Consider the following 26708-nt stretch of genomic DNA (forward strand, 5'->3'; position numbering starts at 1 on the left):
AGGGACCTAGGTAGATCATCTAGTCCGACCCCCTGCCTTGGCAGGAAAGAGCACCGGGGTCAGATGACCCCGGCAAGGTGCTCATCTAACTTCCTTGTTGCTTCTGGGGCTGTAGTGAAACACCCAAAGGGCTTTGACACTATGCCTCATGCTGTGAATCTCACAAAGTGGGAGGAGATTTCACACATCAAACAGGCCCAGCAAACTCCCTAAGAAGAATGGCAGTTGTGCTCACAAACTGCTCTTAACTCATGAAATACTTCCTGGGGCTTTCCAAACCAAAAGGAATTCCAGCTGCACTTTCTAAACATTACAGAGCTTGTAGTTTCATGTGTACAAGTGCCATTCAGCCTGAATTAATGTACCAGACCTATCGAAGCCTCTCACTCACTCCTCTCGTATGTGGTGCCCACTCCCGGCCTGGCACATATTGAATATTTACTTAAAGTGGTGCTGTCCCCTCCCCTCCCCACAGGATGCTGAGATCTCTGCCTTTGAACTGTGCAACATCCTGAAAAAAATCATGGCTAAGCGTAAGTATCTTCTTCCCTCTCCTATTCAGTGGCCAGCAACAGGCTGTCTGGGCCCAAGGAAGGCAAAGCACCTGCCAACCCAGCTCATAGACAGCTGGAAGATGCACCTGTAGATCCCAGTTCTCTGCTTCAGGGTAATCTCAAACTCACTGCTGTTGCTTGCTAGGACTCAGGGGACTTTAGAGGAATCTTTGCCTGAGTTCAGGAAGTTTCTACTTCTGGAGCTTCCTCAACAGCACACACCTACTTTGATGGTAGGGGTAGGTAGTAGGGCTGTGGGGCTGGACTCAATGATCTCCCGAGGTCCCTTCCAGCCCTGATGTCTATGAAAACTTCAGTCCCTGATTTGATTCAGCGGGGATTCAGCCTGATTTGGTGGCTGATTCTCCAAATCAAATCAGAGGACCCTTTAATCTCTCTGAATCGAATCAGAACCCTTTGAATCAATATAGAGAGATTCAGAAAGATTTGAACATAGACACAGCTTAAATGTTTTTTTCTACATTCCCCTAGATAGCAGAAGGCTCGTGAATGCTGCGATGCTGGGGTGCATGGAGTGTCCCGCAGAAACGCGGGAAGCTCCCCACGGTGCTTGGCAGCAGACCCGAAAGTAGACAAGAGGGACTTCCAGTGCACTTCTGGCTCTGCTGGAGAGTGTGCTGGGGGGCCCCCCGTGTCCCCTCCCAGCTCAGCAACAGGTGCCTCCTGTGTCTAGGGGGCATCCGGGTCCCCACGTGGCTGATCACCGAGCCTGGTTGGCATGGGGAGGTTCCCCAGTGCGTTCCCTGGAAGACCCAGAAGTGGACCAGAAGTACTGCCGATCCACTTCTGGGTTCACCACCAAGCACATGGGGGGACTTCCCACGCTCCTGTGGGATGCTCCATCTGCCCCAGCATCGCAGCATTCATGAGCCGCGCTGGTACCTTGAGGTATGTGGAAAAAACATTTGAAGCTGTATCTATGGCTGAATTGCTGATTCTCTGAATCAGCATCAAATCTTCAGATTTGGATTCGGCCAAATCAAATCAGGGACAGCAATCCAAATCAACTAATCGAATCACCATCCCTGATTTGGGCCGAATCCAAATCAAATAGGGCCTGCTTCACACACCCTTAGTAGGTTGCTGTTGGCTGTCCTTGGCTGACAGGGATTGTTTGACAGACAGGCATGCTGTACTGGATAACTTGGTAATGGCCAAAGACATTGCTGTCTCTAGTAGTCTGAATCCAACATAGGCTGATCTCAAGGTGAAATCCTTGCATTATGTGATCCCATTTGCTCAAAGCAGTTATCCAAAGCTCTGCTTTTTTCTGAACAGGATTCAGGTGTCCAAGCAGCTGTGCAGTAACCCTGTTCATGAGCAAATGATGGTGATCAGGGTTGGTGGCTAAAGGACATGTGCTGCTGTTGGAGGTTCCTCAGGAGATAAGCAAGGTCACAGCCTTGCAACACAAAAGCCTACACAAAAGGGGGCAAAATCCACTTGTCTTTCTTCTTATAGCCATCAAGGGGGGGGGGGACTGGGGGTCACAGTAGTATCCTGTTCAAGGTGCGTCCATGTTGCTGACAGTAACAGATACTGGTTGAGGTGATTAATTGTTCTCCTTAAGATTCAGCCCTGTAAGGAAAAGGAATCTATTGCCTACAAGGTTAACCAGCATTCACGCAAGGCTTGTTAGGAGAAGGGGAAGATTGACTCAAAACCCCCTATGAATGTCCTGCTTCTTAGGGGAGAGGCAGTGAATGACACAATCAACCCTCTATTGTAAGCTTCCAGACTGACAGCAGAATTCAGCAACAGCGCAGCAACAAGGGAAGCCCCAGACAGTTGGCTGATGGCTGCATGTCTTTAACAAGGTCACTCAGACCATATTACAGGTTTCTTATCCCCTTCAGATAACGATCAAGTTTTGGGACAGGCTATCCCATGGATTGTTTTAGACTAAAAGACATCAGTCAGACAGATAGGATTTCCATGCTGCTTTCCGCCTCCAGGCTGATATTGACCGTCTTCTGTCAGTTACTGATCTCAGCCTCCTTCCCCATCAGTATCCTGAGGAATGCCCTTGGATTAATAGTTTCTTGTTGGCAGAGGATAGGACAAGGCCCAGAGAGGCTGGATTGGGATCTGCCCCTGCTCCTGCAGCTCACATACAACCCATGCTTTGAGTGGAGTGTCTGTTTGGTAAAGAGCGACTGGCTTCAGTCCTTGGGGCTTGTTGTCAGGGACCTCCTCCTCCATTCTTGTTCAACTTTCCTGTGATATTCATACTACTTGACCCACCTGTGCCTCCTTCTGCCTGCCCCTTGGCTTCTGCTTTAGGTACATGCTGTTCCCTAGACTGTTATGGTGGGACCCACCAGCAGAAGGCTCTTGAGAGTACCAGCCTGGGGAGATGAGGTTTCTCTCAGGCAGTTGGGAGATGGAGCCAGGATTCCTGATCCTGGCTATCCTTCCAACAGCCGTAGACTCTCCCACCCATCATGGTGCTCTTTAGTGGCTTCACTTGTCCCCGAAAAACTAACCAGTCCCAGTGCCTTCTTGCTAGAACTAAACTGGAAAGCACTCATTCCTTGGTCTAATCCCAAAGGAAGATTTCAGGTGTAGAAAAGGAGTTACCAGTTCTGAGGTTGTGGGCGTAGTACAGAAAATCCTATAGAACTGAGCTTTTCTTGCATGCATCGTCTTTGCTTTCTACATAACAGCAAGAATGAAGAAACCGCATTAACTGCGCTGGGCTCCTAAATAACATGTGTGTCCTGACAATTTGGAAATATCCAATGCCTTGCCTCATATATGCTGCTGCTTTGTCAGGTTGCAATGGCTTCTACTGAAGAAGACAGGGAGGCCCTCTAAAGAATTGATTTAAATTCCTCTATCCCAATTCCAGCATTTAACAAGTAAATTTGCCATTTTCTTTCTTTCTGTACAGAAAAAGACATTAAATCAGATGGCTTCAGCATTGAGACATGTAAAATAATGGTGGATCTGTTGGATGTATCTTTCAGTGATGTTGGCTTGACTTCATTCCCCTGTTCATACTGTATTTTTTTATTGCTTAGTGCTACATGTGTAGTGCTAACCTCCATTCATCCAGTCATTCTTTAGAGCTTCTCCTGCACAAATGTGAACACTTCCTTTTTGTTCAAGCTTGTAGGGGGATGTGTATTTTTAAAGCAGAAGACCCTACCTCAGATCCCTCCTAGAAGCTGCATGTGGGGCTTAGCTGATGGCAGTGATGTTGCATATGCATCACAGAAAAGACCAGCTTCATAATGTGGTATCAGTGACATTAGCTAGTGTTACAGGCCTAAGCATGTATGTCAAAGAGGAAGGTGATGAGTGCCCTCAATCCTAAGGTACAGAGAGACTGCCCATGCCAGGTTTGGTCAGAGCAGGGAGCAATCACAAGAATTTAACAATCAAACACAGTGGGGGACAGAGACCCCCAAAGCCCTCTCCAGGTAGCATTGTCTTTGAGCTTCTGCTCCAAGGGAAAGAAACAGAGAAGAGGAGAATCAGTGCAGTGTGTGAAGAACTCTCCAGTAAGAGTTGTGTTCTGCTCCATGGAGGTGGTGGTGAGGTGAAACCATATTGATTTGAATCCAAGACAAGGTTTTTTTCTGCCATTAAACACTGGGGGGGGGGGTAGGAGCAGAAGCCTCTCATCTTAGACTTGAGTACAAGTCTATCTAAGTTGAGGGGATGGGAGAAGCAGCAACTGCAGCTCTGGCTCCAACTCTAGCCCCAGGGTCAGAGCCAGTGTTGCTGCCTCCCACCGTCTGCCCCCCAGCTTATGCCCCCCTCCTTTGCTCCCCACTACCACTCCACCTACCATCTCTGCCCCCCCCATCTACCATTGCTGTTACCTCCGTGTCACAGGCCAAGCTCTGGCTGGGCCCCACTCTGGCCAGGGACAGAGAGCACCGAACATGTGCTGCCTCCAACCCCAGCTTGGCCATGCAGCAGTGGTAGTGGCAGCAGCTCTGGGCCAGGGCCAGGGCAGGAGCCAGGGCCACAGCTGCCACTGCCACAGGGCCAGTTATCTTAAATTTGAAGTTATCTTGGATTCAGGTAAATGTGGTATTTTTTCTATTGGACCATACAGGCTTAAGAATAATGTGTTTAGAAAAACAAAATCCTAAGCACCAGGAAATGCTCCCATGACTTGTAAAATGTGGCAGGTGCCATGAGTCCTGCCTCTCACACAGGAAAGAGAAGGACAGGGAGTTTCTTGGGCTAGGTGCTGCTAAAGGGCTAAAAACTCAATAAGCAGCAGGCCTTGCCTAAGCTCTTGTCTCAATTCAGAGTCCAAACATGCTTTGACTTTGATTGCCCTTAATAGCTGTAGGTATTGATGACCTATGCACAATGCCTCATCTCTGTGAATGTGCTGAATGGTCAGATGAACTCAGGGAAGAATCAGAGAAGCTTGGAGGGAAGTACTCAGAGTCAAACTCTAAATCAATATGGTATTGATAAGACTTGTCAGACTCTTATGCCCTCTTGCTGATTTAGAAACAAATACAGCATGTAAGTTTTGGAGGAACGGTTCTCTCTCTTCTTCAGGGTGAGCCTGAATGAGCCACGCATTTCAGATATGATGTATGACCCTTTCTGACTCTGACATGAGAAAATTATTGCCTGTACAAAATCAAACCTAATGTTGGGGAGAAAAAACATCTCTTCCCTATCATCCAAAGAGTTTGCCTTAACCCACACAGTCTGATGGAAGTGGAAAGCTGGGACTGAAAGAATTCCATACCCTCTGGACAAAGATTCAGAAATATCAGGTAAGATATGGACCTCCTTCTGAGCAAACAGTGGTGTGCAATACAGGTGGATATATATTGATCTAGTGGTGCTCAACCTACTGCCCCTGGGCTAGATCCAGCCCACAGAGCCATATCATTCAGTCCATGAGGTGCCCCATGGTTTAAAACATTTTGTGGTAAGGAAGTGGTGGCAACACCAACTGCTCACAGTCGCAACAATTAACACTGACATTGCTCCCCACTGCCAAATTTTGAGACCCGTGTGGAGCCTGGTGGTTGGAATACACACACAGCCCTGCGTGCTGGGTCATGCTGGCGTACAGTTGCTTTACAGCCAGATCTGACACATGGGATCAGGCAGGTGTGTTACATCTCACCTGTAAACTGACCCTAAACCTCAACTCTGTGCAGGACTCATCCTGCAGGCCAGCCCCACACTACTCATTCAGCCTGTGGAGCCTCGAAAGATTGAGCACCGCTGTATCAATCTGTTCCACATAATACAAGGCTGTTAAGTCTGCAGAGGCACTGAATACAGTGTTAGATGATTGGGTCAATAAATCTACACTGGTTAGATAAAGGAGGAGGTGGAACTAACATTAGGTAGTATGTGCTTTTTGGCCCAGTTGTATGAGATGCTGAGGTCCGTTTCCTTTCTCTCAAGCCAGTGTGAGTTGGAGGCTCTCAGCTCCTTGCAAGAGGCACACTTGATAGATAGGGCCCAAGAAATGGGCATGAAATGAGGCACCGAAGTAAGAAAACAGTGCACATTTTAAACCCAGGGCTGCTTCGATCCAGTCCATGTACTTCCTGGGAAGCCCTGCCCCTAACCACCCATCAGCTTTACCAGGCAGTGGTAACAAAAACAGTGCAGCAGAACAGCCACGTGGAAGTAAGAGGTGAACCAACAACACGGAAGGTACTTGTTACTTCACCTTCTACACCTGAGAATGGCACTGGCCACAAGTGATGGCACACCCTGCAGAGGGAAGGTGTCAGGTCTCCCAGCAACAGGGACCCGTGGTCTGGTTCATTTTGTGTGACCGATGTAGAACAGTCTTCGGCAGCAGAGGATCTGCCCTCCAGGTCTGCACCCTTAGGACAATCAGCTACGCCTTAACATTTTGCAGGGAAGGCCAAGAGTAGGAGCTTCCTTAGCTCATTGCATCAGCATCGCCACCTTCTTCCCTCCCTCTGGTACTCCCCTGCCTCCATCCTTAACCTTCACACTCTCTTAAATTCACCACTAGGAAGAGCACTGGGCTGCACAGCACGTGCTCTCTCAGTGATGCTAAACTTCTGCATTAGCTTTGACATGGGATTGCCGTGCTTCCAGAGATTCCCCCACAGCCATCCCCTCCTGCATGCAGCACTGAAGGAAGATCTAAGAATTCATCTGCCACTGCTCCAAGGACTAAACCCCAAATCCCTTTGAGGGACTCGTATCTTCCATGGCCATCTCACTCCTCAGCAAAATGCACAAACTGCCTTTCAGAAGCCTTTATCTGACTTTCAGCAAAATGGAGAAAAAAAATATACTCTGAATGATTGATAAGTTCTAACAGCAAGCCTTGTGTTTTACAGAAAATTTACAGGGAAATTGATGTTGATCGTTCTGGTACCATGAACTCCTACGAGATGCGGCGAGCATTAGAAACAGCAGGTAGTTTTATGCTTCTGGTTGTACTGCCCCCACACTTGCCTGTCTGTATTAAGGATTATGCCATTTCAAGTCTCAGGCTTCAGAGGTCCCTTCCAGCCCTGTTCTTTTAAATGCTTGGTGAATCTCAAGAGTCAGAATAAGAGGCTTAGCTACACCTCAGAGGACCTCACAAGGCTACACAATGCCCTGGGCTTCACACCAGTCCCAAGAACCTCTTTTTACACTTACTCATCCCCACAGGCTTGACAACGTAGTGTTGGCAAGGCTGCTATTACCGTCTGGCTGCTTTGGTGGAGATCCTACTTCCCTTTTAATAATGCTGTGGCACCAAGGGGTAGTGCTTCTATGTGCCTCAAACTGTCTTTTAGAAGAGAAGGAAGTCCAGCCTCGCAGCAGGAGCAATGTTTCCTCTAATAACCAGTTTTCCTCCTGACCTGCCCTGAGAAAGCTGCTGCTGTCTTCAAGAACATGAGTCAGAATGGGTTCTGCTAACCTTCCTGATCCCAGAGGATTGGCCCAGCCAATGGCAAGCCAAAATCCTGGGAGACTCAGAAATACCAATGGATAAACTGAAAGGGGGAAAAAAAATGACTTAATCACAATCAACCAGCTTCAAAACTTAAACTGCTGACTGCAAAATTTCACCTCCTCTATGTGGTCAAGAATCGCTGCATTTTCAGAGGTGCTCTTGTTTTGACTTTTAACATTTTTTTATGCCCCATTAGCTAAAGCTCCAATCGCCAACCCCAGCCCCCACCCCTCCCATTGCATTATCAGAAATGCAGCGCTATGAATGTTTCTGCCTTGTATTTTGCCCACCAGGCTTCAAGCTGAATTGCCAGTTGCATCAAGTCATCGTGGCCCGTTTTGCAGATGAGCAGCTCATCATTGACTTTGACAATTTTGTCAGGTGCTTGATTCGGCTGGAAACTTTGTTCAGTGAGTATGCACTTAGTGACTCTGCATTTCACAAGTTCCACACAGATAAGAATGCAAAATTATTTTGGCTTCATAGTAGAACAATTTAAAAGCAGCTGATGGTCTGAGCCTACAATCTGATCTGCATGGCAAGACCACCTCCCCCCATATCTTCCTCATGGCCCTGCAGGATTGGGGCCCAGTGGGTTTGGTTCCTTCTTCCAACGCACGCAGCCAAGCACTAACTGAGCAAGAACAACAGCTTTAACAAGGAACACTTGTTGTTACTGTGAAAATGTCTTTGTAGTGGACACAAAGCAGAGCATTAAGGAATTTTAAAATAATTTAATGTTTTGGCTTTTGTTATTTGTTTCCTTTCTTGGTTTCATTTAGCTTAGACCAGTCAGCAAGTTTCTCAGGCATTAGCACAAAGCTTCAAGAGTTTGGCCACAAATCGCAGAATAATTTGAGAATGTTTGTTTTGGGGGGCAGGAAGGTGCATTGCTTTGTTACTTTGGAAGAGGTCATTTTCATAAACCCTGAAGCAGTTGGGGGGAATTTTGCTGCTATACCTTTAAGACAAAGGGATACATCAACTTCAGCAACTTTCTTGCCATTCATCTCTTTATTTATCCCTTTCTGTGACAGAAATATTTACAAAACTGGATGCTGCAAAAACAGGGACAGTGGAGTTGAACCTCAACACTGTAAGTTAATACATTCAACGGTAGGGATCATTGCTTGCTACAAGAGCCACATTGTCTTTGGTAGTGCTGGATTACTATATTCTGGCTGTATGCTTGGCTTGCTGTCTAGCATGACTGATCCACCGGGGGGGACACTGAGGTCTAGGCCCAAGACAGATTTAGGTACCTTGTATGCATGAAACTGTGGACACTTATCTTCTCTATAAAAAAAAAGCTCAGTCTTAGCTACTTACATTGTCTCCTATCACATCCCATTGGCCTCTTCCACTTCAAATAACCTATGCTGCTGGGATAAATTCTGATTGCACCCCCCTTTCCTTTTCCCTTTATGCCATCTCAGCTCATATCCTCTATTATTTCTGCGTTTCAAAGGGGGTTCAGGTAAAGTAAAACCAGGGCTACTTTACTTTACAAAGGATCTGCTTGATAATTACACCTCTATTTAATTTGTTTTAATTTTTCTGTGTCCCCAAGTTGACAGCACCTCCATGTAGGAGATGAGCTGCTGTTACTCCCATTACTTTGAATGATGTTTTGAGTACAGTTGGCTCTTTCTGCTGACAACCTGGTCAAGTGACCGAACAAGAACACCTGAAGTTGTTTCCACCATAAATGCCTCTTTTCACTTCAGACCTTTTAGTGTTACATGAACATTTCATGCACTTGATTATCTCAGGAAGCACCTGACAGATCATCTTCACTTGTGACTTAAGACACAACATCCCACAAAGTACTCTTCTGTAAGAGCATTTAGGTCAGGGAAGTGGACACCAGACACATTTATTTTGTTCTGTAGTAAAGTGAGAGGATACACATATATTATATTACACTAGCATAAGTGACTCCATCCTAGGGGAAAGTTACCCCTCACACTGGGTACATCTACACATGCACTTGGATATAGAGTTGACCAGTTAGCTCCACAGTAAAGTGTCCCTATTAGGGCACAGTAAATTAACCAACTCTGCTATAGGACAGTACTGCCCAACAAGTATTATCCTACAGTGGAGTAGCTATTACATGCACTGCAACACACATGTAGATGGCAACTGGGGTTGGCTGGGGCACAAGAGTACTTCAGTGCAGGGTTGCCTGCCAGCTAGCCATTCCTGCACTGTAGTACCCTCATGCCCCAACCAGCCCTGCGCAGCACTTTGAGCCAGGGCAGAGTAGCAGAGGCTGGCAGGCAGATACCATGAGCCCCCTGCCAGCTAGGGCTGCTCTGTCTAGGCTCAACGTGCTGCAGTCCCAAGCACACATGTAAATGTGGTGCCCAGAAGCAATAAACTCCAGCGAACTGCTAGAATTTATTCAAGTGCATTAATAGCACATGTAGATGCACACATTGAGGAACAAATACATACCAGAATCCTGGGTGCATGTCTGCTCTTCTAGTCCAGAGATCAGCAACCTGTGGCCCAACCCCCATAGCTTCCCTACTCTGAGCTAAGTCATACTGGCCCCTGCCTTTCTCCCCCTCTGGATAATGTTGTGGACCTCTGCCCACGTCAGTTTTATCAGGATTGTGGTGCTGTTTATCTAACATAAACCAGCTGCCCTGCCACCCAGTGGACAGACCTGTTATAGCACCCACTGTAGGCTTACCGCTTAGGAAAGCTGGAGGTGTGCCTACTCCACTTTATGAAACATGCCTATAACTTATTGAAATCTTGGGGAGATTATTCCATAGTGATTGTATAATATTTCTCCAATTTTTTCTCCCTTACACTAAAGTGTGTGTGTGTGTGTGTGTGTGTGTGTGTGTGTGCGTGTGTGTGTGTGCGTGTAGACTTCATCCTGGGAACTCAACTCTCAGCACATATGCCTACTAAAATTGCATTAGAGGCCTTGCTATTGTATACATTAATGTATCTCTTCTTTTGCCTTCCCCAGTGGCTGTGTTTTACTATCATTTGAAGCAGAGCCTAAGATCAGCTGAAAACTTCTTATGAAAAATCTGGACCATGAAAAATGTGTGCAATATGCAAGGGGGAAACAAAATACACTGTATGCCAACATTGATAGATGCCTTATATTTATGAATGGCACTGATCTACACCAATGTGGAGGTGGCCACAGAAAGCGTATTATAGCATCAGAACGCCAAAGCTCCAGTGCAACTGCTTGCTGTCTCATTATGTGGACTGGGTGATTTTTTTTATTTTCTTTTTTACTATCTTTTATAACCTGTGAAAGCTTTAATTTTTATATATATATTCTTCAGTTGTATTTAACGAGCTAGCTTGTTTAATTAGGAAGTTATTTAAAAGTGCAAGTAACCATGACTCATCTGAAGAAAAGCTAGGAACAAAGCTTGTAATTCCTTGTCATTTGAGGGAAGAGGGGGCAATGGCATCTTACTCAAAATTGCAAACCAAGTGGCAAGGCTGATGAAAGGAGGCAGCATGGAGGTTATTTAAAAAAAAAAAAAACAACCCAAACAAACAAAAACTTTTAGAAGTGCTGTGCCTTTCCCCCCCCACCCCCACAAGCTAGAGCACAATGGACAAGGTTTCCTTTTAAATCCAGAGTGTAACAAACAGATGCTATATTGTACTGCATTCTCTTAACCCCATTCAGTGAGATTTGATGTTTCAGACACATGATCTACAACATTTTCTGAGTTCAGGCAAAGAATCGAAGCAGTTTGACCAGCAGAAAAGCTATACACCAAAGAGAGAACAGGATCCAACTCTGACACTCAATCAGCATGCAAAAAGACTGTCACCAATATCTGGGTCTACAACCAAAACTCCAGGGAGAACACCGCCGGTGCCAGGCACAGGAAGGGAAGCAACTGCCAGTTCTCAACTATCAAATCAAAAAGGAAGATTTGTTTACATCCATTATGTAGTACAACCCCCCCCCCCGCAAAAAACTTATTTCGAATGTTGCCTTCAACTCTTCCCAATTACTTTTTATATTTAAATAAAGACAGTTACGCTGGTCCCAGCAAGGTGCTGTTTTGTAGAGGGTATTCACATGTATAAAGCGTCAGTTGTCAACAAAAGGACACAGTCCTTGCAAAAAAAAAGTATACAGACAAGTTCTGGTTGATAGCAACACTTTCAGTACAGTACAGGATGGCATGCATGTGGTAGGTAATTAGTAGTTGCATGGTTATTTTCCTGCAGAAAGGAATTGTGCCAGGCACAGAGGAGACCTCTGAGTAATAGCACGCTGTGCACAGACGGCACAAAAACACCAGGGGCTAAACCATGCCCACACCTCCAGTTGAGAGCACAGACATTATGAATATCAAAGAGACTGCAGTTAGAGGTCTCACTACTTACTGCCTTGTGAACTTAATGAGGACTTATGTCTTCTTCTTACTGCTCCAATGTGCAGACATTTGTCTTTTCAGTTGGCCACGTACACCCATTCTTATGTAGTGAAGTCTAACAGCGTTTCACCGGGCCCTGGAGTCATTGAGCCTGGTGTTCGGAGAAATACAAGCAGGATTTTCCTGCTGCTTTCCTTCTCATTTAGAATACAGAAGGACATCATCATCTGCTCACCTGCTTAAGCAACTATGACAATTATTCCAACCACTGACATCGTTGTTGCACCCCAGCACAAACCCAGGTTGGACTCTTGCCACAGTCCTAGAATTGGGAAGTCCTTTTGCTCATGGCCATTCTCCTGAACTATCCCGTTCCACTTGTTCATGTCAACCTGATAAACTCTTTCAATTTACTAGGTCCAGGGAGATTAGACTATAATAAAACCATCTGCAGAACAATTCCCAAACCCCTGCTATAGCAGAAAGAACTTCCTTAGGAAAATGTGAACCTAAGGAGGATGCAGTGGTATCAGAGATCTCTGCCACACTTTTTCTTTATACTCTGCCTACAGACTATGTAACCATCTCAGGTTCTTTTCCAAGGCAAGTTTTGATCATTAGCATTCAATATGTAAATCTTAAAAACAAAACATAACCATTACATCTCCAAAAGATTATTCTATTGAAAGAAGTTGGTTAAAAAGGTAGAATATTCTTGTATGGGTGCGTAACCTTATTGGAGTTGAGCAGAGTAATCAACTATAACCCCTACTCCTAGGGTAACAGCTGACAATTTGTGTGTTAGAATCAATTTCTTTTTTTTTTTTCAGATGAAAGTCAAAGGTCAAAATCTTCTTTGAACTGGGGTACTCTATTGATACACCTGCATATTGGCTTGAGAGGTCTCAAGGCTCACATCTTATGTCAAAGACAGAGAGACACTAAATGCCTAAGGAGACAAAAAACTTTAATTATCACAATTAACAAAAAATAAAAACAGGTAGGATTATAACAAAGCTTGAGTTGTAAAGTCTACAGAAATTTTCTACACAATTTTCAAAAGTTACAAAAGACAATAAATACAGAATTTGTGTAAAAACAAGACTCTCTAAAACTACATTACCTCTAATATAGCACATTGTTCTGAATACACAGAATTCCTAAGATGCTACTGCATTTTAATGTTATTGCTCAACAGATTGGTCAAAGGTTCCTTACTGGTAGATGCACTATTTTATCAACTGCATAACTTCATCTCAGCGACTTCAACAAAACATTCTGCTTGACAGCAGCGTGCTTTTGGATACTACGCAGGTATTTCAGATAATTTCTGCCACCAGGACAAAAGTCAGCTGTGGTGAACATGAATTCAATTCCCCCAGTGGCAAAGTGAAATATTTGTTGCATTTCATTCAGGGAAAAAAAAAAATAGAATGGGAATGCTATTCTTGTGTGCACATGCACCATTTGGGAAAGCTGAGAGGGACGTGAATGTCTGGTGCACTTAGCTCATTTGTAGCACAACCCCATTTTCTTGCAAGCAGCACTTCGCTTAGAATGCCCTCCTCCATTTGTGAGTGCATCAATCCTTCATTTGTTTTCAAAGCATATTCTTCATTGCTTTCAAGCTGCACTGCTGTAGAATAAGTCTCATGAAACTGGAACTAACCAAAAAAATGATTAATTTCTTGTATAGAAGTGATAAGTCACCCACAATTAGTACTTCACGAGTCAGGATTCTGTACAGTTTCATGCCAAACTTCTTTGCCTTGGTTTAATCCTTGGGTACAGCTGGGGGTGGAAAAAAAAAAAGGAAAATTAAACCTGAGGTGTTTTACAAAGTACAAGTCTAGCTTAGATTTAAAAATGGAAGTGCAGATAAGCACATCACATATACCAAAAACAGCGCCAACAAGAGTGAATTTAGCAGTTGCAAATAATCACTATCATATTTAAAGTAACCATAAAAATAAGAGAGATCAACTATGGCACACAATAGCACATAAATATGAATAATCAATCAAAAGCAAACACTGAAAAGCAGACTATACTAAATTAATTCAGCCATTCAGCTCCATACAACAGACTGTAATACAATAGGTTACACATAGCAAAGACAACCTGGAATTCAGGTTAGACACTCTTTAGTGTGCAGTAAGCTTCAGGATGCATTTCTACATTACTTTAAACTCTGACCTTTAAAAACAAAGTCTTCTATTCAGTTTCATATTTCTCGATGCCTATTATACCTTTGACTGACAACAGTTAATCTGAAAATCCAGTATAAATTATACACCTGCCACAGACAGAAACTAGTAGAGACCAGTGATTCTCAACCTTGTTAGACTCAAGGCAGCCCTGGAAAATGCCAGCTCTTAGCTTTCACTCAGGTTTTGACTATGTCAAAAACCCGCTATGCCCTTTCAGAGTTCTTCGCAATAGAAGAACTGCTCTGTTATTTTTCCAATCTGGATTCCTGTTTGAAATCCCTGGGTTTGTCTTGTGAATGTGTAGGTATCTGCACACCTAGAGTGCTAATATTGCACAGAACCCTGCAGCATCTTTAAAAGGATCTTCCTGTACCCCAGGGTGTTAAAGTGCTTTGGCTGAGAATTGCTGATCTAGACAATATAGAAAATATTATTGCTATCTGTAGCGATTTGGGACAGAGTCCTTATAAACCAGCTCTGAGAGAGCATGGCATTTTCAGTTAGTGGACACTGGCTGACAAGTTAATAAGAGAGCCACTTAACTGCCTGGCCTTGGAACAGCTTAAACGAATTTTAGGGTTTGTCCAACTGGGAGATTCCGCATGGAATATGCTAAAGTGCAAATTAAAAAAAATACCCAAAGTGAAAGACTCCTGTTAACTCCCTGTGCAGAAGCACTTACTCTAAACTAAGGGTGTGAACAGCACATTTAACTCCAGAGGGTTCTTAACTTAACCCAGGGAAAGTGAGTGAACATGCCTCTCTCAGTACTTACTCTGGGAGAAAAGCTGATCTCATGTGTGAAGGTACTTCCGACGAGGTCAGAACTAAATGTACTTGTTGGTGTGCATTACCACTGCCAGTTTCACTTCTGGGTTGCCACTGGCTCAGTGCAAACTGGTTCCCCCACCACTCAGAACCCATGCTCTATAATAGCACCCACTTCAGGCAGCCAGCTTAGGAGAACTGGGCACGTGTCCATGCCTTACTGTAGAATTAAATCCACTGGGGTTAACAGTTCTGGTATAGCATACCTTGTGAGCAGTCTGGAAATACCTTTGTGTGGTTTAGTATAAGCTGAGAGTGATCACAAGCTGGCATGAACTACACCTTCAAATGCACATACTATTTCACAGTAACATCCCTGGTTAGAAGAGCCTTCCTTGCCATTTATATTTGCTATATATACAAATAAATGTGTCAGCATTTTGACTAGAGAAAGTGCTTGCACAATCAGGAGCATAAACTGTAGTGAGTCTATTGTAAGGCTTTTCAAAGTCAGCTGAACTTTTCACCATCAGCTGAGATGTGAAACCAAACAGGGAAGTCGCAAGGATACCGAGTACACACAACCAACAACTCTGCCAAAAGATTTCCCAGTCTGCACAAAAACAGTCTGCATCTGCACTGGAATTATGATCTGAAGACTTCTAGACAGCAACATAATGCTCTGCATTATCTACAAAAGCTCTGGCATGGAACAGTTAGTTTCACTAATGAAAGATAAGTTTCCCCTATCCCAGACCCAAGAAAGAGACCATAAGCAGCCTCACCAAACATCTACCTTGAAAATCCCCCAAAACTTCATCCCTTAGCCTAGCCTAGAGATCCCAGGATGCCACAACACCCACTGGAGCAAGAGAAAACCTCCTACCCCCAAGGCTAGTTCCCACAGCTAGAAGCCTCCTACCCTCATCCCTGGGGGACAGGTGGCAGTCTATCCTACTTACTAGCATGGAGTGCCCTACCTCTCTGCAACCTAAATACAGCTCTGTATGTCCTACAACTCCCAACCAAAAATATATCTCCAAACCTTGCCCATTTCTGATTCCAACCTGAACCTAAACCCTAAACAGGTAATAACTTATCTTGGAGATTCACCTGAATGCATCTAACCTGAAAAGAGGAAAGCCACTGCTATCGAATACCAAATCAGGAAGAATGCATGAAGCTATTACACATTTTCACTGGACTGAACAGCAAAGTACAAGTTACAGCCAAACTGGTGTGCATCCAGTATCCTGCACGTCTTTTCCCAGGGTCTATACAAAGGAATTCATCACTTTGAATACTTCAGTATTGTGAAGGTCTCTGGGTTTTACTGTAATATTCCTATATTAACTGTGTTCATGTTGTAACAATGCTGCATGCCTCAGTTTCCTTGTAAAGCTAGTACATAGGAAGGAGTTAGAGTCCCTGCTAGACCTTGGTAATTTAAGAGACCTGCCTACATGTGGGAAGAGACTAGATGAATTGGACCTCCAGCATCACAAGAGACTTGAATAGCTTTCCTGCCATTTCAGCAACACCCAGGAGACTCCAGGGTTGCTGAAGTAGATAAACATGACAGTGGACACGGCATGGCAGACAAGCAGAGTATTAACTGGTGGTGGTCAGCCTGAAACAAAAGGCCAGCTGAGCAGCTGTATGGTTTGTGGCTGTGCAGGACTCGAGAGAGAACAGCTGATTTTACTTTGGGGTGCTCGGGGCGGGAGGCCTACACTGAGAAGACAGGACTGAAAAGCCCTTTGAAGGGAATGGAGCACCACTGGCTGAGCAACCTTTAAATGCCTTTATTCAAAGAGGAGCCGTCTGCTTTGCTGCTTGGAACTTCTGGGTATGCTTTTTCCCCCATGAAGAGGTAAAGTGCGTCTCAGAAGCAGAACTGAGTACTAGCTCCTCAAGACAGGACAACAGGAAACCATGAAGTGTCAGAGACCAAAAGACTTAGAATGGGATAGAGTCAGGACATCCCCTTACTTAAGAAGCCTGCCTGGGATGGCTTTAGGGGGTACTCAGAGACTAGACAAGATTGGAGGTCCCCAGCAAGCACCACCCATAGAGGGAATCCAGGACAAGTAAGAACTGGAGACTGACTATTTAACAGCCCACAAAATTAACTCCTTCACTTCCACTGAGCACAGTATCAGGAAGCGTTAGGCCCAAGGTAAGTAATCTATCAGCACTGCATTGCTTCTTAGGTTGTTAGCACAAAAGAGCAGAAGTCTCTCGTTCTCACGCCTACATTCCTGTGGAGTGTGGGGGTCAGGGTCAGGAGGGAAGGGGGTGGAAAAGCAGCTGTATGTATACACTTAGCACTGGCAGAATGATCCAACAGCATGGAAGAAACAGGAAGTCTGTTGCTGATCCCTCTTCCAAATGCTGCCAGAAGGAGGACAGTCCTTAGATGAACCATTTCCTCAGCGTGCTGATTTCATTCCCACAGCTCAGCACACACCATAATGCAAATTTACAAATGTGTGCTGGTGCACATAGAGTGGCTTTCTCAAGCCCAGCACTGTTTCTGTGCTTCCACCGAAGTCCATTGCTACTCCAGGAACAGCAAGGCAAGAGAGTATTGTTCAGTTTCACCCTGCTGACCATACAGACCCTAAGGAAAGAACGGGCCTCCTCCCTTTACTGTCATCACCTGAAGACATGAGAACAGCAGCACCTTTGGTCCCTCCCACAAGAGGAGGCTCTCTCTCTAAACTGCTGCCTGGGCCTTTGTCCAGCTGGGGGAAACTTCTGCCACAAGGCCATTCCCCAAAATACCTCCCATCCCAACAAAACCCCCTGAGGAAAATAATTTTGGTTGACTTTAAAACTGCATTAGTAGCTGGAATTAAGTCCTTCCTCTGCCCCCAACATGAGTACTCCTCTTGCCCATTTTAAAGGCCTGCTGCTACCCATCAAACAGAGCATGGAGCTTCCCAGATGAGAATGCTGCTTGACAAATATTTGGCTAAGCAGGGGGGGCATATTCTGAAAAACTGAATGTATAACATTATGAGCTGACCTGTTCTAAAAGGCACAGGACTCCAGCCCTCATCTCCAGCATTTGAGAGACTAGCCCTGGGAACTGAAGCTAAGTTGCCAGTGTGGATTATCTACATGAGGGAGGGGGTACAGTCTCTGAAGCATCAAATATCAATCAGCTAAAACTGAGAGCAGCTAAGTGGTTCTGCTAATGCTGAAGGATTATCACCTGGAGCAAAAATATAGGGCATGTATAAAAAGCTTAAAGGGGAAGACTTTTGAGACTTTTTAGGAGCTTGGAGAAAGACAGAAGTGTTTAACAAATTGTTCCTCCAATGAACCAGTGTTTTAAAGATAAGCAGAGGATTGGGGTGGGATGCAGGGAGGAGAAACCACTACTGCTAATGTGCATTTATTTTATAGGCTATAAACCAGAGCAACTACTACACCAGCAGAGAACTACAAAAAAGATTTGCCTGTTCCCCAAATATGCACCATATGGAGCATGATGTGCGCCATTTCTCAGAATTAACATTACTAACGCACCAATCTGCCAGTTTCTTACTAGAACAATATTTATCAGACCACCTGCTGTCAGACTTCACATGTGAACCATGGCATAGGTTACGGAGGCTTCTTCACCTTCTGGTCAAAATAGTTTACTGACATTAGTAACACTAAGTTACTAGAGCAGGGCAATAAGAATTTGTACAGGTTTAGCTATGACAGTATGATCTCTGTCCCCTCTCTCCTGCCCCCAGCATGGGACAACAGTTGTGTTCTGTAAGATCCTGCCCTCTGAAACTGCCAAGCGCAGAATTAGAAAGCATGATGCCATATGCATGACCACCCGGAGGAGAGGCAGGAAGGCTAAGAGCTCACCATGGTAACTGTCACAGGACCAGACACTAAATAACCTGAACACAAGGGTCAGATCTGCAGCTTACAGGTCTCACTTCTAGATAACACCAGTTGGTTACAAGTCAGGGGTTGTTGCAGTGAATAGATATCAAGAGAAACTCACCCCCAGCAGGTTGCGTGGTACATATCCTTCCTTGTCATTTAGCCGTGCCCACCACCACTCAATTTCATCTTCATCTTCCCGGCGCAAAACAGTCATGCAGTCCCCTTCTTTCATGGACAGCTCATCGTTCTTCTCAGCTTCATAATCCCAGAGGGCATAGATCACCCCTTTGTTCATTATCCCCATTTTCTCCTGCACACCTAAAGCATTAATGAAAAAAAGCAGCTCAATCTAAAAACTGGACCGCGGTATCACTTGGAAAATGCATGAGAAAAATCATGATTCAGATCAAGTTAACCATCCATTCATCAGGAAACACTACAAGCATTCCTTAAAGTTACTACCAGAATCACAGCCATGATCTCACATTCCAGTCTCCTACTTGTATAATACATGAGGATCAGTAATGAAACAGTAGGACAGCCCAAGTTACAGACCTACCATAAAATCCCTATCATGAAAGGGCTGCTAATTATTCAAAGGTGCAAAAAGAAGAATACTTCTACACTGGTTTTTTTACAGCCAGGGGACACAAAGAAATACTGACTGCCATTTCTAGACAGTAGTTTATTAACTTTATGTACAACAACAAAGCTTTTATTCAGCAACAGAAAAGTGAAGGTGGCATTTACAGTAAGCAAGTGCTACCATGTTCATTAGACAGATGGGGAAACTAATGAGTGGAGAGATTAAGTGCATTTCCAGTACCAATTAATTTCAAAACCAAGAATACATCAATCACCTGATTAAGGCCCACACTTCAACCTCTGCCAGACACAGGTCACCTCCACCCACAACTTAACCTTTAAGAAACTCCTGGTTTTGTTCGTCACAAACACACATTCCTAAATCTGTACAAATTTCATCTTGATTTAGAAAAACAAGTCAGTTAAATTACCTCCCCACCATATGTTGAACAAATCTGTGATAATTATTTAGTGTTTGCGTCTAGGAGAATTGGTGCATTGAAAGTGCTGTTTTCAAAAGCTCCATTCTCACATGTTCCCCTGCTTCTGCACTATAGCCCAAAAGCAGGCAGGTTAATTTGGAGTTAGAGTTAACAAAATACTGGTTACAAAGACTTCTTATTTAGTTCCCATATTTACCCGAATCAAATGACTTGGGATTTAAGATGACCGCCCCCACAATTAGATTTTATACATAGAAAAACTAGAAATGTGTTATAAATCTCCATGTATACAATCTGATTATTGGAGGATCATCTTAAATTCCTTCCCACCAGCCCACCCGCCAACACTGCTCTGGCAGGGAAAGCAGCGGAGGAAGGGCAAGCATTGACAGGGGGGGTAAAGCAGCCTGACCCTCACACCATGTGATCCTGCTCCCCCTGCCATTTGGCCTCCCTGCTTCCTGTTCCCCACCCCTCAGTGCCTTTCCCCACTGGTCCCACTTACCATGAGCTGTGGCTCTAGCTCTAGCCCTGCTCCAGCCCACAACACAACATACTGACTCTGGCCCCAGCCCAGCCAGGCAGCAGCAGTTGTAGTGTTCTTGGCACCCTGACTTCCACGCCACTGCTTTTTGGCCGGGAGGGGACCAGGGCATGTGCTCCACGCCCTGGGCCAAAGAGGGGCATGAGCTGGAGCCAACTTGGGGCAAACATTAAAAGGGAGAGACGGGTGGGGATAGGGAAAGATAGCACAGAGCAGAGTTGGTAGGCGAGTGACTGACTCCAACCTCCTCCTCCCACCTTTCTAAAATCCAAGATGAGGGACCCCCCCCACCGCCCGGCAGAACACAGGGTAGGAAAGCCTCATCTTGGATTCAAGTAAATACAATATTCTATCTAAAATGACAAAGCTTAGCTCTCTTCTCCCTGCTATGGAGAGAGGAAATGGAAAGTATACACAATTCATCCTTAGCAACAAAAGGAAGGAAACAAAAGCATTTGTGGTAAATGTAGCAGCTATGCTGTGGTGGTAGACGATTCAGCATTTTCTGGTTTGCAGAAAAGCTCATGGTGAAAGCTGAAATTCTGACAGTGTTGATTTGTTCCCTGCTTTCATACAGCTAATCAGCACTGCTTAACATGAATGCCAGAGTCTTTGGAACAGGACTTCTCCGTTCAGTTACAGGAACAAGCTTTCCACATTGAGAAGAATCAGAATGCCAAACAATGCAAGTTATGCAGGCTTTCAGGGAGGTGGGCTGACAGAGCTACAGTGCATGGGAAATGCATAACCATCATCTTCTTATGGCTTACGTAAAAAATCAATTACTTTCTTTAGTTGAGTTTAAATAACGTGCCCGATAAGGCTCTTGGTTCTTTAAAAAAAAAGAAAAAAAAAAGAAAATGGTATTCTAGGTATCAAGGCTCCACCAGGCAGAACTGGTCACACACCTGCCAAGAGAAAGATCATGCAACCAGGAAGAGCAAGGACCTGTGCTGACTTTATTTAGCAACTGTAGGTACAGGTTAGAGGAACCAGGGACTTGGATAGCTGTGTGGGTCTCCCCACAGCAACCTGCAAAAGCAAAGCTGACTGGAGAAGAGCCAGGATGTTAGGAAAGGATGAGAAGCATGTGGGACAGGAGCAAAAGCAACTGACTGTCCTTAGACAAAGGACTTCATGATCACCCGGTGAAGAACCAAAAAAGGATTGGAGAAGCCTGAATACAAACGAGTGAAGGGGTGTACAATTTTTAGGGAATTCAACCAGACGGCAAAGGGCAGATTTCAACTGGGAGCACCATGTGCATAGTGTGTGAATGGCCAGACATAGTGCTGGTACCTCCACACAGCAGAAGTATCAAGCAGGAAACAAACCCCTTGGGACACCATTGCAACACCACACACATTCGCACACCCTGCATGTATGCATGGGCAGGGATTACTGGCAGACTATGGGCATGAAATCTCCTCTATCATCTCCATTTTGATCTGAGCAAGTATTTGTACAGGATTCCTTTCCACCTCTGATGGACTGAGATTTGTGTTCAGCCTAATGCCTTCACTTTCACTATCTATTTTATTGGGTACTGAAGTGACTCTCTGCCTCAGTAATCTTAATTACATCGGATAGCAAAAAATTGCAACAATAAGTATCAACCAAAGGCTTTATTTAACAGGAGAAGCAGCTGAATGGAGGAGGAAGGTAAGATAATGAAACAAAACAGCAGAGGAGACAAAATTACATGTAATGGACATGATTTTGTCTAAATGCTCCCCCCCCACACAGTTTGCTCTAATCAAGTAATCTCTCATAAAACAAAAGCCAGTAGATCTAAGAGTGGATGAGATTACATGCTAAGTAATACCATAGTTCTGCTGTAAGCATCTTGTCCTCTGCATGGATTAATTTAAATTTGGCTAGATTTGCTGCAGCTGCTGTTACAAGGATTGTCTGTTCATTGACACTAAAAGTGACTGGTGAATAATAGCCAGGGCTATGCATTATTATCTGTTCTGCTGCCCAGCACCAAGCAGGCCAACCCAGTTGACTAGCAGGTTCTGGCCACTGCATACCAAACTATGGAAGCACTTCAAATCAACATCCATTTAAGAATAGCAGCACAGTTAAACTGAGAGGGAAGCACTCCAAACTAGCTCTCCGGTACCAGAAACAAGAGCTGCTTCTTCAAGAAACCTCCAACCACTTTTGGATTCCAGAAACACATGCTGTTAATAGGCTTTGAAACCCGCAAAATAAAGTCAGGCTTTGTATTCTTAAGGACCACTCAAGCTCTTGATCAAAGGGCCAATCTCATCCTAGTTGTCACTAAAACCTGACAGCCATTCAGTAGTTACCCCCCTGAGGCTTGTCTGAAAACACCTAAACTAGGTGTTTAGGTTTAGATTCTAGTAAGGTAATTTCTTCCTTTCAAAAGGAAACCTTTATATTGGGCATCAGGTAATACCTTGGTTAGTAATCCTATCTTTCAATATAATAAAGACACCTGAACAAGTTTCATATCTGGACACCCACTGCCTGAGACAAGTGCCTTTAAAAAAATAAAATAAAAATAAATAATTAGATATCTATATCTATCCCTGCTTTACTCACTAGTAACAGAGACATACTGATCAGTAGTGCTGATTCTTGTTCCTTAAAAAGCAAGTGGCATAACTTAAAATGCACGCTACTGTAGGTGTTCACAATATCCACCACTGACATCATCTAGGCACTTACAGAGGTGAACAAGGCTTATTCTGGTACGTATGCACTTTTTTCCCTGAACCATGCTGAATTTCTTACATCCCCGGTATCAGGTAATTGAGGAACATGCACATTTATGTCAAGAACAGTTTTTAACAAACAGCTATCCCTTCAGTATCTGAACAAGGCAGAAAACAGTCCTGCACTTAAATTATGTAGCAGCAGGCAGAATACATAAAAAGCTATGGAAATGCCAAATTTACAGCAAGAATCTCCAACTGAGCTGAAAACTTGGCAATAAAACTCACCTGCTCTTAATTATTCATTCCTAGTTGATATTAGAGCTGAAAGGCACCACACAGGAGCTTGTCAGCAAGTGTGTGTCCATACAGTGGAATGCATTACTTCAGTGGGCACATGTTAGTTATCAGACAGCCATCCAATGGGCAAACTCACTGGTTAGTATCTCAAATCAACTAGCATGCCCTATGATCAATTTACTACCTTGGTCCTTTCAGCAGAGCAGCAATCTAGTAACTGACCTCTGAAGAGCCCAAAAAGGGCAAGAACTCAAATACTTATTGCCTACCATACAGAAATTGGGAGCACTGGGTGTAGCCTTCTTCCATCTCTTCACATTTGTCTGCTGCCGTCTGCATGTCACTGTAGGTCATGGCGAACACAGCAGCACCTGACTCCACAAGGAATTTGCATACCTGGACATTATTGCAAGATGCTGCGCAATGTAAGGGTGTCCTGCAAATGAGAGAGAAGACTGGCAATGAGGCCCAAGACATCTTCGTACATGTTGCTGAGTCAGGCTTACTGACTCCTTGGAGCAGACTGCATGGGTAAAGACCCACAACACATACCTCCAATGAAACAATTTAACTCCTAGTACTAACAGCAGTTGCATTTCCCAGTCAACAACAATTTCCAAGCAGCTGAGACACACCCAACCTGCCAGTGACCAGAGAGGCCAGCATGAAAATCTAATTACTAATCATGCTTCTGTTTCCCAAACGGTCAATTTACAGGAATGCTTACTAGGGCAAGTTAAGCCCTATTAAGATAATCTGTCTGAATTCAGGACTCAAGGACAGACAACGAGCACTTGGGCTGACTTATCTACACAACAGAATTTGTAAGTACTTACCTGCAGCTGGTTCTGCTGATTCTATTTTATGCCATCTGATTTGCCTGCATGGGTTGCAGGCACCTCTGATATAATCAGATGTACAGGGACATAACAATAAAGCCTTCTTAGGGTTCTGCACCTAGCAACCTTTAGATGCAATTCTCCCTTAAAGAACTATTCTATGCCTATTAGAAGGAAAGCTTCTTAAACTAAATAGCATAAACAATTATCAGTGAGGTATCAAGTAAAATTACATAGAGAGGTGAAGCAGGAAAAGGTCACTAGTCTTGCAGTATCTACCCACTTTCTTTAGATAGGAGTGAGACCAATGCTAAAGCTGCATTTTCCCATTAAGACCACCCTGCTACTGCAGCAGTCCAAGTCCCTCCCCCCCAGAGCTGAGAGCTCAATAAAAGGAATGCATCTAGTTCTTGCCAGACAGAAGAGCTAAACCAGCTAGTCAAACACAGACACTTCTCATCAAATTAAATTCAGGAAAGTCCAGAGAGAAACACTGTTTGGCAGAAAAATTTCATACCAACACTACATTAAAAGTGAACTAGAGACCATCTTACCATCCATCACTATCTGCAGCATTTACATTCACTCCAAACTGCACCAAGAATTTCACTATTTCAGTGTGACCAGCACACACAGCATTGTGAAGTGCTGTAATTCCTTCATCATTGGGCATGCTAGGATCTTCAACCTACAAGGCAGGGAAAAAAAGAAGCTGTTCACATTCCATATTTACAGTTTTGCCAGCTAACCGGGTGTCAGAGTGCAAAAATGGATGTGCTATTGATTTATTCTGCAGGCAGGGCAGAGTATCTGTAAGGGTTATCAGCCTTTAGAAGCTATGCATATGAACTATAAACACAATGGAAACCTCTCACACACTTTGACACGCTCAGTGTTAAATTGCGACACGCTGAAAAGACAAATCTTTACTAAATTAGCTGGACATTATAACAAAGCAGCATTGTCAAACAGATCAGAACTTGTTTTATATGGGAATTTTGTTTTCAACAACAACAGATGCTTCTTCCTTGTTTGTTAAAAAGTCACTTGATGCATAACAGATACTGGCAAAAGGAAGAGACCAAGGAATGCTTATACACCCTGACAACATTATTCTAAACTCTGGATTTGCTGAGGAATATCCAGCATCAACACAGTGGATGTCTTACAATCTGAACTGGCTCACGGTCTATGGGAGATCTCTAGGCATCTCCTCAACATACACTGTCAAAAAACTTAAGGTTCCCTAGCTATATTTTTGCCTATTTAAACTTTGTTTCATACCATCTCTTATAACATAATATCTGTACCTCATAAATGATCCTCTGTACAAGGTCGAATTCTCCCTCTAGGGATGAATCTAAGAGCAATGCAAGAGGGTTGAATTTCACTCTCATTCCATGGGCAATCCTGTCAGAGCCAGTTTTACGCAAGTTTGTCCTCTTCCCCTGGGAAAAGAAAACAGGTTTTGTAGGAATTCACATCCAAGTAGGACAAGAACACAAAGCTGATGCACCAGGAACGATGCGATGCACTTTTGACTGAGGTTTTTACAAGATGTAACTAAATTTCCCACAAGACCCCTCCCCCACTTCACTGTACGCTTCCCAGGGGATTTTGCTTTCCTCTGAAATATCAGTCACTGAGGTCACTGCATAGACTAGATATGTCCTAGCCAAAAACATACACACACACACTAGATGTTAATATTAACAAGACTAAACAAAATTCCAGCTTTTACAGTCAAAGTATGTTATCATTATTTCTTCAACAGCTCTCTCACTGACCAGGAGGAGGAGAAATGATGATGGTGTAAGACTCATTAATACCAGATACAAGTTAGGGTCTTCCTGGCTTTGAATAAAACATAAGAAATTTCTTAGCAGGAACAGGAGTTTTGGAACCTAATTTCTTGGGTAATTTCTAGAAATTTTTAGAGAAAATTTGTAGGACTAAGTCTGGTTGTGCCCTAATGTTTACACAGCAATGCTGGAAGTTTAACTCTGGCTCTTCAAGCAGTCTAAGCCCAGCTCTATTCCAGAGAATATGTATATATTAAAACAGTGATTTCCCCAGCTGGCTATGCAGCAGGAAAAAACACCATTTATAAGGCTATGCAAATTTCTGACAGATGTCAGTGCAACTGATGTAAACAGAAATGAGTCAAGTTGACCTCAGCTCTTTTGAAAATAAAGAAAGGCAAAATATTCAACAAACAGCAAAGACAACAAACCCATGATCTGCAAGTAAACAGATATTACTATTCCAAATTAAATTACTACAATGGGTCTGGATTGTTACGTAAATAAACAGCTTGCCCAACTACCCAATCATCCCAACACAGACAAAGCTTTTTTGTCTTTTTCCACCTCATTCTCAAATTAGTCCTGAAACAGAGAAGTTTGCAGGGTATGTTAAAACAGGCTCCAATATAAAACAAACTGAACCAAGTACTTAATATCTGGGAAGTCTGGGCTGTTAAAATTCTTCACAGTTGCAATTTTTTGAATTTTCTTCCATTTTAAACAAAGTGAGAAAGCGTGAGATGCCATACAA

General features: G+C 43.9%; 2 protein-coding genes across 3 annotated transcripts in view; one reads left to right on the forward strand and one right to left on the reverse strand.

Moving 5' to 3' along the window:
* The window catches only part of CAPN2 (calpain 2), a 50797-nt gene extending 39339 nt beyond the window's left edge, over positions 1-11458 (forward strand). Inside the window, exons 15-21 of the mRNA XM_019549532.1 lie at positions 476-533; positions 3469-3533; positions 5261-5329; positions 6896-6974; positions 7797-7913; positions 8541-8599; positions 10493-11458. Of these exons, the coding sequence (XP_019405077.1) occupies positions 476-533; positions 3469-3533; positions 5261-5329; positions 6896-6974; positions 7797-7913; positions 8541-8599; positions 10493-10516 (471 nt within the window). The 3' untranslated portion in view covers positions 10517-11458. The remainder of the gene's footprint in view (positions 1-475; positions 534-3468; positions 3534-5260; positions 5330-6895; positions 6975-7796; positions 7914-8540; positions 8600-10492) is intronic.
* A 1370-nt stretch (positions 11459-12828) lies between these two features.
* The window catches only part of TP53BP2 (tumor protein p53 binding protein 2), a 65171-nt gene continuing 51291 nt past the window's right edge, over positions 12829-26708 (reverse strand). For both annotated transcript variants that reach the window (XM_019549531.1, XM_019549530.1), the window contains exons 14-18: positions 25463-25600; positions 24707-24840; positions 23583-23749; positions 18876-19075; positions 12829-13673 (exon numbers count right to left, since the gene is read on the reverse strand). In XM_019549531.1, coding sequence (XP_019405076.1) covers positions 13632-13673; positions 18876-19075; positions 23583-23749; positions 24707-24840; positions 25463-25600 — 681 coding nt within the window. In that variant the 3' untranslated portion in view covers positions 12829-13631. The remainder of the gene's footprint in view (positions 13674-18875; positions 19076-23582; positions 23750-24706; positions 24841-25462; positions 25601-26708) is intronic.

The sequence above is a fragment of the Crocodylus porosus genome, unplaced genomic scaffold (genome assembly GCF_001723895.1).
Source record: "Crocodylus porosus isolate Cpor-Errol unplaced genomic scaffold, CroPor_comp1, whole genome shotgun sequence".
NCBI classification, from domain to species: Eukaryota; Metazoa; Chordata; order Crocodylia; family Crocodylidae; genus Crocodylus; species Crocodylus porosus.